Source organism: Sander lucioperca, chromosome 12 (assembly GCF_008315115.2).
Source record: "Sander lucioperca isolate FBNREF2018 chromosome 12, SLUC_FBN_1.2, whole genome shotgun sequence".
In the NCBI taxonomy this organism is placed as follows: Eukaryota; Metazoa; Chordata; class Actinopteri; order Perciformes; family Percidae; genus Sander; species Sander lucioperca.
Genome location: NC_050184.1, coordinates 6,142,257 through 6,154,270, shown reverse-complemented (window position 1 = coordinate 6,154,270; position 12,014 = coordinate 6,142,257). Strand labels below are relative to the sequence as shown.

At 44.9% G+C, this 12,014-nt stretch overlaps 1 protein-coding gene across 5 annotated transcripts in view; it reads right to left on the bottom strand.

Moving 5' to 3' along the window:
* The window catches only part of samd11 (sterile alpha motif domain containing 11), a 53,906-nt gene that overhangs the window by 10,039 nt on the left and 31,853 nt on the right, over positions 1-12,014 (bottom strand). For 3 of the 5 annotated variants that reach the window (XM_036008442.1, XM_031286861.2, XM_031286859.2), the window contains exons 6-7: positions 9,236-9,427; positions 3,512-3,665 (exon numbers count right to left, since the gene is read on the bottom strand). In XM_036008442.1, the coding sequence (XP_035864335.1) occupies positions 3,512-3,665; positions 9,236-9,427 (346 nt within the window). The remainder of the gene's footprint in view (positions 1-3,511; positions 3,666-9,235; positions 9,428-12,014) is intronic. The other 2 variants (XM_036008443.1, XM_031286860.2) reach the window with 1 other exon arrangement.

The following is a 12,014-nucleotide window of genomic DNA, read 5'->3' as shown; positions in this document are numbered from 1 at the left end:
CTCCTGGGGAATTCACTGGTGTGTGACGACCTGTCAGAGTGGCGACAGCGGTCCTGTCCCGCAGCAGCCCAGGCAGTGTGTATGTGTGTCCGGGTGTGCGTGTAGGGGTGTGTGTGTGTGACAGGGCTGCCCTTAATGACGGGAGCGTGGGGGGATTAGGAGCGCTGCGCGGCCGCCTTCGGCTCCTTCTCCGCAGGAACACATTTACACAGGAAGCTCATTAAAATGGATGAGGCTCCCTTCACGCTCGTTCTCTCTCGCTCTCTCTCTCCCTCCCTCCCTCCCTCCTTCCCCTTATCTCACTCTCTCCCTCTCTCCGTCACTTCGTCCTCTCGCCATCTCCTCTCTTCTGTTTCGCTCCCCTCTCTTCATCCCCATTTTAAGCTCCAATGTTTTCCACTTCCTCTCTCTCTCTCTCTCTCTTCCCCCCCCCCTTCTCTTTACTTTTCTCCATACCTCCCGTATTTGCCTTGCAGATGCTTGGTGAGCTTAGTGCCATTTAAGGCCAGACAAATGGAGCGCCAGGCTCTAAGCCCATCGAGCAGCCCTAATGATTTGTTTTTAACAATGGACCCTAATGGGCCCCAGATAATCAATGATGAGGGGTCGATGGAAAGGTGAGCCACGAATAGAGTTAGCGAGGGGGAGAGCTTCCATCAATTACATTCTCAGCCTCGGCTTTTCATTCTATCTCAGTTTTATTTTCTTTAACTAGACAATTATCTCGATTTTAATTTTCTCACTCTCTTTTTTAGCAGGTTCTGTATGTTTTATGGGGGGTGGGTACAGTCTGGCCTTTAGACACACATGTACACTACATAGCCAAAAGTATGTGGACATTACACCCACATGAGATTGTTGAACATCTCATTCCACACATATGCGCATTAATATGCTGCTATATGGGAAGGTTTTCCACAAGATTTTGGAACCTGGCTGCAAGGTTTTGCTCCCATTCAGCCACAAGAGCATTAGTGAGGTCAGGCTCTGATGTTGGGTGATAAAGCCTGGCATAAATTCTGCAATTCAGTTCATCCCAAAGGTGTTGGACAGATATACACCTACATATACAGGCCATTTAAGTTCTAACACACCAAACTGAGAAATACATTTCTTTATGGGGCATTGTCATGTTGAAACGTGGGGGGGGGGTCTTCCCCAACTGTTGCCACAAAGCACACTATTGTCTAAAGAATATACGTTTAATGATGATGCATTACGATTTCCATTAATAGGAAGTAGGGGGCGTAGCCCAAAATATAAAACATCCCAATGCCAAAAGTACACAAAGTTATGTATCCACATACTTTTGGCCCTATAGTGAATGTGCACATGAGAACAGTATGTACAGGTAAAACATCATACAGGTTTTGCATCACTCCTTGTCCGTTTCAATTCTTACATTCTCTCATTTGGATAATCGTACAAGTTGGAAAGGGCACTTCAACACATTTTCCTTATTAAACCCTCTTTTTTATTCACTCAAAAACATACTGAGAGTTAAGGGGTTAAAGAGGAGGCAGTGGGAGGTAGAGGGGGACGGAGTGAGTAGAGATGGATGGATGGATGGAAAAGGGAGGGAGGGAGAGAGGGAGGGTGACTGTCCCCGGTCCTGTGTGGCTAATTACTCTATGGGCTGTCAGAGAACAGCCGCGGCTCACTGACTATATTCACACTGCATTACTGGCCTCTCACACACACACACACACACAAATTAGCAGACATTCACACAAACAAACCCGAATTCAATCCGCATAGATGAGCGCGCATGCAGACCGCCAGCTTGAAAAATGGAACAAACACACACAAACAATCAGCCCCCCCTCTTCGCCTGAACACACACACACACACACACACACACACACACACACACAAACATAGTGCATGGCACTATCTTTGTGGGGACCCGTCATTGACATAATGCATTCCCTAGCCCCTTACCCTAACTAAATGCCTAAACTTAACCCTTACCCTAACCCTAACCATAACCTAATTCAGTCCTTCCAGAAAAATGAGTTTTTTTGTGAAAAAAAATCCTTGATTATGCGGCACGTTTTCTTAAAAATGTGATGGAATATGCGGGATATTTATGCAATTTTATGCGATGAAATTGCGGGAACTTGCAAAAATTGCAGTTTCATCATGGCTTCATCGCGGGGTTTGCAGCTTTTCAATGATGTTCACGTCGCGTAATTACGTCACTTCATAATGTTCCCATGGCAACAGGGGAAAATGGATGCTTTTGTGTGAAGTAAACATTTTTCAACTTTCTGCTAAGATATATGTGACTTTTTTGCAACGAAAATGCAGGGATTATGAAATAATGCAAGCCCCGCATATTTTGCACGGAAATCGGCAATTTATGCGGCGAAAGTGCAGCGTATTTGAAAGAATGCAGCCCCCGCATAAATATGCGGACTTTGGCTGATTATGCATTGAATTATGCGATCACATAATCACGTTTTTCTGGAGGGACTGCTAATTCTAACCCTAATCCTAAAACCAAGTCTTAACCCTCAAACAGCCCTTTAAAGTTGTGGGGTCCAGCATTTTGGCCCCACAAAGCTGTCCGGACCACACAAGTATACTGTATTCCCGGTTTTTGGACCCCACGAATATAGTTAAACAAGAACACACACACACACACACACACACACACACACACACTATATATACACCCCCACAGCCTCCCAGAGCTGCACCACACAGCGCCTGGCCGCTCTGCTTCCTGCTTATATCCCCACCACAACCCCATTCCACCCCCTTCTCTGTCTCTCTCACACACACAAACACACACACACACACAGACACAAACACACACCCTCCCCTCCCCTGCTGCCGCACCGCCGGCCCATTATCGATCCCCCGCCTCTCCCTGTGCCACATAAATAATCGACAAGCAATTACCCGCCCACTCCCGCTGCCCCCGGCTTTGTTTGGGAGGCGCAGGGGCCAGCGCTGGGGGGAGAGGAGGGAGGAAGAGCCGGGGATGCAGGCGTGCAGCTCCACAGTGGTAGCCAAGAGGTTATTGGATCCTTAGTTTAACCATGTATCTTACACACACACACACACACACACACACACACACACACACACACACACAGGCGTGTACTACAGCACACTGAAAAAGCTAAATATGAGATCAAATCCTGCTGAGGAAGATAGGAATGGGTGGAAGAATGGGAAGAAAAGTGCAGTGGTCTGGTGATGCAAACTGGCAGGTTATTAACTCCTACAGTTTCTCCCACTGACAAGCTTTTTTTTTTTTTTTTTTTTTAAATCTGAACATTGTTGCATTGTAATTTCCACATTTACATGTGCTCACATCAACTGGGGCCTCTTATGCCGTATGTGTGTATAGGATGTGGGTGTTGGGCTTCATTAATGATGAATGATTAATAATGCTGGTATTTCAAGCCAGGGCAGGGTTGCCATTTCTATAGCTAGCTGTGGCCGGTCTGACGTAGAGATTTTGGTTGCAAGTGAGTGTGTGTTTGCATCCGTTTCTAACCTGTCAGTGTAATGTGCGTCCCGGTGCTGCGGCAGACCCTGCTTGCGTCTCTGGCTGGATGAAGAGGAGCTGCCCGCAGAAGGCAGGTGAGCTTCTAAGGCCGCTGGATTCCTAACCGCTGCAGCCAACGCCTCCTGGCGAGCACGCAGCAAGTCTGAATAAGGAGAGAAGAGACAAAACAGAGAAAGCACAGCAGAGAGAGAGAGATGGGAAGATGCAAGTTGACATGATAAAGATGATGAAGGATTAAGTTGAGGAAAGAAGAGAAGAAAAAAGCAGAGGAGAGGCAAGAATTGAAGGGGAGACAGAGAGGGGAGGATAAAAACAAATTTAGTATTGAGCTGCTCACAGTAAGATATTAATGGAAACTCAGCTTTGCACTTTGTATTTTTAAACAGAAAATCCTACTGACTTTACATTTCACCAGCTTGTAGTTGATGGCTTATATTAAGTGTTGCTTATTAGCTGTAAGCGTGAACATTACAAGTTTTCAGGCAAAATAGCAGAAGTGAAGCATAGTTTAAAAAGTTGTTTGTTGTCCTGTCGTGAAGGATGTAAGGGCTAAGTATACAGGTAGCTCATAAAAACATCCAATAAGTATTTTTTTTTCATTAATACTGGAAATGATTGTTATGCCTTGTTTAATCCCCATTTTACATCCATATACACATTCAGACACTTATGAGCACATAAACGTACACACACTGAACAAGGATAAACAAAAACAACATTTTGGCAGGGGTGTATGAAATTAGCACATAGTGCTAAGTCCATCTGTCACGCTTTGGAATTGAGCTGACCAGTTTCAAGCAAATGTGAGGAAATAAAGAGGTGGAAGTGGAAAAAATAGAAAGGCTAGAAAGACAGGATGAGAAATGATGGTGTGATGTTTTCAAAACAAATAATGACCAGTCTTTTTTGTACGATAGATACGATACTTTATTTACCCCTCCCCACCTCCGCCAACATCACGCCTTCTCCCTCTATCTCTGCTTGCCCCCTCTCTCCACCTTCCGCCCTCTACCACTCGCCTCATTCCATCTTTTTCTTCGCTCATTCCCTCTATCCCTCTCCCAGCAACGGTTCTCTCTCGCTCTCATAGGAGAAAAGGCCTCATCATTATCAGCCAGGCCAGGCCACACCAGGAGACATGGCTTCTAATGAGAGAAAAATCCATGCTGCTCTCACTCTTCCCCCTCTCTCTGCCTCAATCTATCTCTCTCTCTCTCTCCGCTCTTCTCCGCCTCCCCTCCTCCCCCTCTTTTTTAATTAGACAGATCCCTCGGGAGCTAGGGGCCATTTCCGCCGCCGGTACGGGTGTGACGTGTGTTTGTGTGTGTCTGTGTGATTTAGGTGCTTGCATGTGCGTGCCTGACTGTGTGTGTGTGTGTGTGTGTGTGTGCTGAAGCAGTTGAGCGGGCGCCGGGCGGGGGGGTCGAAGCGACAGATATTAATGCGGCCTAGCTCCGGTGTATCGATCTGTTTGCTGCGCCAGGCCGCAGGGGACTCGGCTGGCGGCAGACAAGGGGGTGTGTGTGTGTGTGGATAAGGGGGGTGGGGGGGGGGGTTGTGAGAGATAAGGGAGGGATCAGAGGGAACTGGAGCCCCAGAGCGCACGCACAAACACACACACACACACACACACACACACACACACACACACACACACACACAGTCTGTTGTGCAGTACATACAGTAGTTCAGGGATGACAGGGTGGAAGAGTTGACCTCTATGAGTTTTCTGTGGTCACAATCCCACCTCACCAATTATTTTGTATGACTGGGTCAGTTGTAGCGATTTAGTATTTCACTTCCATAAAGTTTGGGGACTTCCGAGGGAGAGATTTAAAAAAAGAATGGGAGATCAATGCTGCAGAGCCCAAGATATACTGACTATATTGCAGCCAAAATGTAAGAAACCCTAACTTTGGGCAGCAGACCTTAATTAGTTGAGCTCTTAAAACACTGTAACCTACAATTCCCATAATGCAACTGAACAGCGTCTTTCGCTACTCTCCCTGCCTTGTAAACACCAATGTCTTTTTAACTCTACCTGCCCAGTTTATAACGCAAGCTTTGTACTTTCTACAACCACAGACTGAGTAATACTGTGATTATTAAATTGACTTTAACCAGGCTCAAAGCCAGAAAAATACTGAGGTTATGAGTCCAAATTCCACCAGCTGAACCCCACTGACCTAAGCCACAAACCAAACTGTGAGGGATTTTTTTAAAATCTTACACTTTATGAATTTATTTCACCATTCAATTATATTTTCTTTCATTTTAAAATATTAAATTCTATCACAATTACTTTTTTACACTGCTAGGTATGTAATTGTGGTAAAGCATACTAAACTATGTTTATTTTATTTCAGTCAAAGATATTTAGTGTAGATTTGATGCAAGTCTTCAATGGTAGCTAGGGCCCTGACTTTGATGTACAGTCAGTCGGGTGCCCCTTTAAACCCAAACAATACAAGCTATATAAAACAGTGGAAATTCAAATTCTCCATTTCTCTTCTTATACCATTCTCTTTTTATCCCGTGCATGTTTGTAAAGCTTCACTCAAACCCTGGGTCCATATTTTGCTCTTTCTCTCTCTCTCCCCCGATCTCTCTAATTCTCTTTCATGTGAACTGAGAAGACCAGGGTCACCTGGGGCTCTACCCTTCTGTGTGTGTGTGTGTGTGTGTGTGTGTGTGTGTGTGTGTGTGTGTGTGTGTGTGTGTGTGTGTGTGTGTGTGTGTGTGTGTGTGTGTGCGTGCGTGCGTGCAGAGTAGGTACTCAGATTCACAATTTCCCCCTCTAAAAATCTTGGTGTTGCAGCTACTGGAACACAAGGGGAGAGTCCCATCATCTGCAAATTAAGAGTCCTAATTAAGGACACACGCATGCACACGCGCGCGCACACACACACACACACACACACACACACACACACACACACACACACACACACACCTTCTCTGCAGGAGTTATTTCAGGAGGTCCCAGTTTACCACTCGGACCCATCCCGCTTATCCCTCTTTTGTGCCATCCCATTTTTCTCCCCACCATCATTCCTGGTGTTGGGCCTAAATCCCCTCAGTTAAGCCAGGGTTTTCTTGGTGTGAGAATGCAGAGGAGCGCTGCACTGATGCAGCTTGGCCGGCCTCGTGATGGATTTGGCGGACTGGCAGGTACACAAAAGCTGACATCCATCCGCTAAAGCGCACCATACCCCAGAAAATTAAGCATCTTTTCAGAAAGAGGTATTTAGCCTGTATCATAGGCTTAGCAAGCAGTATATATGAGGCAATTTTGTCGCACTGACTGTCTTGAACCGTCTGTACTTTGACCAATCACATGCTGGAGTTTTCAGTCTCTTTGGGATGATGATGATGATGATGATGATGATGATGATGATGATGATGAAGAGATGATGTGTGCAGTTTCATGTTTCAAATCAGATTAAACTGCAGTGGACAAAACAGAAGCACGCCTCTTCCATCCCACCCCTCCCTTCACTTTCATCTGGATATCTACCCCCACTTCTTTTTTTTCCTTTTCTCTCTCCCTCACCTTTCATCATATGAAGAGGGAGGGAAAGTACTCCTGGCTATTTCTACAACACTGCCACCCCTCCACCCCTATTTTAGCCCCCCACTCCCCTTCCCTACTCTTCTTTTGCCCATCAGGTCCAGAGAGGACCTCTCAAACAACACCTTGCACCTACACATTCATACACACATTCACACAGAGTTCCTCCTCACCCCTGCCTCTTTCACGTACACACTTTAATTTTCTGTGCCCAGCACTTCAAACACATGAAAGGATCCTCTGCGGGGACCAAGGCTAAAGGGAAAGTTGGAGGTGGGGGTATGGAAAAGGAGGAGGAGGGGAGAGAGTATAAAAGCAGTGCTTGAGATGGAGATGTGTAGGAGAGATGGTGGTGGTGGTGGTGGTGGGGGGCCCGAGGGGGATGGAAGAGGGGGTCACAGGGGCCCCATCAAAGACCAGGTCAATGTCAAGGGGCTCTCGCTGAAGTGATTCACGTCAGCCTCTCAAGAGACAAAACAGCCGTCCCTCTGTCCCACCTCCTATACGGTTTGTGTCTGAGAGTGTCAGTTTCAAGCTCTGACTGTTAATTGGAGAAAGAGAGGATGTGAAGGTAGTGTTTTAATAAGTTTTCTACATAAACTTGTAGGCAGTCGGTGGATAGACGGAGGAAGTTGCCAGGTGTGGAAGAAAAGGAATATTAGTAACACCAAAGGCTTGGCTGTCGGGGAGCATTGGCAAGCATTGGCAAGGCTGCCGCTTAGAGGATCTTACACACACAAACACAACAGGGAATGTAAACACATACGTCGCTAAGAGGAAATCTTACCATGAAGTTGTGTTTTAAATGGTAGTTGTATTTAAGTGTGTGACCTGATCATCATTAATAAACCATAAACTTGTATGTATGGGTTTTTTTCCCTTCTTGCTCTGGGGGAAGTTATTTAATCACTCTTCCCTCGCCTCTGTCCCTCCCTCATTTCCTTTGAACATTTTTCTCTTTAGTTTTTTTTTGTACTGTATTCCTGGTTTCTCCTTACCTCTTTCTCTTCTTCTTATGCACATAGAAAACTTTTAAGTGTAGCTTGGAGGAGGAATGCATGTGTGCAGAATAAAGGACAGTGTGGAAACTATCAAACAGTTTGGAATGTGGAAGTGAAGAAAGGGAGCGAGTGTGTCTGTATTGCGCCAGAGCGTCTGTTTCATACCAGCAAGGTTTCTGGGAAAGGAAGCCAGCGATCAGACTGCACCCTGGGCCATAAAACCCCCACAATGCACTGCATCTTGCCTCTAACTCCTCTAAGACACGGGGAAAAGGCAATTAAAGTGTTTATAGGCTTCACCCCCTACATTTGCAGCCAGCAATTAAAAATCATTACTAATCAAATAAAAATAAAAGTAACTCAAACTACCAGGGCATCGATTGGATTTATGCTACTGTGAAAGAGCTTATAATGACTGGTAGGACCTAATGTTACATTCTTTACAAAAATGTGAGAAAAGGGTAAAACAGTGAAATGAATATAAAGCCAACTTATAAAATCCAAAGGAGGCAACTTTTTTCATTTTCCCCTCTATCAAACTACATTTCTCTCAAGTTGAAACCAGTAACTTTTATGTGACTGTAGAAACTGAGAAAAACTGGGACACACTGGTGGTTTCCAGGGTGTTGGGAGATTTACAGGGTTGGCAGGCAGCCAATAAGAGCTCCTGGATCAATCGCAGTGTTGATGCATGCAAAGCCTTGTGGGTGTTGTTAACGGAGAGCCATGGTGGTCAGAAATCACCCTGAGTGACACTTTGACACGGGGTGGGCAAGCATCGCAAATAGAAATGTCAGTCGTCTCCATGGCTGGGGTTTAACAATGGCAGGAGTGTGGCACACCTTAACATGGTACCTTGAACACAGTGCTACACTCAGGGGTTACAAAGTAGCACTGGATCGCAGTGACTTGGTCACAGGTGACGGAAGAGGTGTTTTTTATAGAAGCTGGTGAAGTGCTTCCAAACGAAACTCTTTTAGTTTGAAGTAAATCTCAAGTAACTTCAAACTACTGAACTAAAAAAAAAAAAACTAAAAGAAAAAGTCAATTATATTCTGAATTTAAAAATCAACCGTGCACTGAGGGATGTACAGTAATAACAAGATAACTTTAGTGTGAGAATGATAACCGTACACACACCTACAAATACAGAGCCTGTGGACTGACCGTGGCCGGGCAGACCCATGCTGCTCGCCAGCTGGTAGAGCCGTTGCTGCTGATCCTCATAGGACCCTTGCTCGCTGAGCGCTGACATCATGCGCCTGTAGTGCTCCTCAGGGCTCATGTGGCCGTGGCTGCCACCTGCCTCCACCACCGGGCTCTGGGAGTTCTCTGAAGAGAGGAGACACTTATATTATGACCAATCAATGACTGTCAATATCAAACTCATCAGGGGATAAATACTAACTTGAAACAGCAGGCTCTGAACCTCTATGAAGCTATTACCTCAATGTTGTACATTGAACTATCTTCTCAGCATATGATTAAATAATTATGTGTTCATCCACGTCTACATTTATCTCCATGTCAGTCATGATTGTGAGGAATTTGCCTCAAGCTCATACTCAATGCATCAAATTTACTACGCAGATTCAAACAGCAGCCAGAGGTCACACATTTGGAAAGTTTGTAGTTGAATACCCAATACACAATACTTTCTGAACAGTGTCTATGCTTAAACACCAACATTTCATTTGAGTAATTCTGAGCACTCGGAGGTATTTGACAATTTGGAGGGAAGGAATGTATTTTTTTTTTTTTTTTAATTTTGGATTATAATATAGGTGTAGTTTTAGGATAAAAACTAATTCTTGTGCATTTAAAAAAAATAAAAAATATCACAAAATGCAATCCTGACACATTGCCATTGTAAAAAACACAGAGCAAAAGATTACCCAGATATAATTCATGCACTTTCTATCTTGCATTTTTTTGATGATTATGGCACTCTCTAAAGGGAATGCTTCCTTAAATATTAGCCAGAAAACATGCTTGTACACAGATTATTCATTAGGATGACAGTACTGAAGGACTGGAAACCTCACATACAGCCATGCATTGTTAATGGTCTGAGTCCGACACTAGCACCAACTCACTATTTCTCTGACAGAAAGAACAGCAGTAACCATGCAGTGACGTTTGCATACTGTAGGGTGATACGGTTAAATATGGGGCGGTTTATTGTACTGTATTTTCACTTTTTTAATGCAGACTACAAAAAAGGGCTCAGCTTCTTCCATTATGTGTGTATGTGCATGTAGAACTGCTGTGCTGTGTTTAAGGTGTTGTGAAGATGCTATGGTGTATGATATCTATCCAGCTGTCAGTCCCCACACTTAATCTCTCTCTCTGACCTCCCTCCTCCCTCTCTCTGTCAATAGTAACATGATCTAAGGTAAGGGTGGTGGGGGATATGGGGAGTTGGTTTGGGAGTTAGATAGAGGAGGGAGAAAGAGGATGATGAGGAGGGAGAAGCAGAGGAAAGCAGGGGTTATTTTTACCACCCTCCTTCTTATTGAAACCTGAGCCTGGCCCCGGGCAGGCGAGCAGGAGTGGCGCTGAGGTGGGTTGGAGGTGCGGGTGGTGGGGGAGCAAGCATGCAAGCAAGCATCTCTGTCTCCACTGCCAAGCTCCAGCTAATCCACCTCAAGTGTATGTGTTTGTGTGTTTGTGTGTATGCGTGCACGCGCAACTGTCTGAAGTTTTCTCGCACTCTAAACACAGTAGGGGGTGCCGACTTTGTAACAGAAAGAAAAACAGACATCATTTACACAGCGGCATCCAATCTCTCCAGCTCCATCCCTACGCTACCCTCTTTGTCTCTCTCACTCAAGCTATTTCTCCACCTGCATTAGTCATTAAAGGATAATGTCTGTCGCCAAACTAGGAGGCAAGAAGATATGCATAGAAACACACATACAGGTGCAGAGTCAGGGTTTGAGTGTGTACAGAGCTTAAGGTTAAGACACAGGATCAGATTCAGTTTTGAAATGGCTTAAATGCACTTCTTCTATAACTGTCTCCCTTATGCAAATATACAGCAAGGAAAGAATATATGCAAGACGTGCACACACACACACACGGTTGTGTCTAAGTAAGACTATAATGGCCAGGAATGATTGCCTCTCTACACAGAGGAAGAGGCTCCAGGCAGGGCTGCTGTAAGTGAAAGGTCACCCAGAGGGCAAAGGTCAACGCTCAGCCTGGTGTTGTCAAATAATCAGAGCTATTTGTGCCACTATATGTGTGCTGATGATGTTGTTTGGCTTACACGTGCTCCTGGCGTGTGTGTACAGTATATGCATGTTGTTCAGGTGTCTCCAAGAGATGAGGCTGGATGTGTGGTGAGCTGCCCTTGGTTTTGCGGTTTGGCCTGCTGTATAATGCATCAGTCAGGAAGTCTTCATCAGGAGCCCAGAGGGACAGGCCCGGTGGCTGTGCTGCCTCCATGCCGGGCGCCTGGTTTCACGCCACATGAGGGAGATATGAATAATAGAGGACGCCGACCGGATTGCAGCATTACAGAAGGGCATTGTATTGCCAACGTTTGCCTTCTTAAGATCCATTATTTATGTTGTTTTCATGTCATATAGAGAGCAGATGAAAAGGTAACAAAGTGTGTATATTAGGAATCAGCTGCAAAAACCATATGATTCAATATACAGGGGCTATTATTTAAGCTATTATATCATTTACATATTATATTACTGTATGTGCTGCTTTTGGAGGAAATCAGAAATAACCACCAATGTTCTGTCTTCCTGTTAAGGGTCAGTTTGCTTTGGGACTACTTTCTACGGCAGATGTAGTCCCACTGAAAACTGTTCAAATCAAGTTTTTTAAATGTCATTTCTCAATGTTTTGAGCACCACAAATTCTCCTTTTATGGTGCTCAAAACATCCATTTTATTGGGGTAGC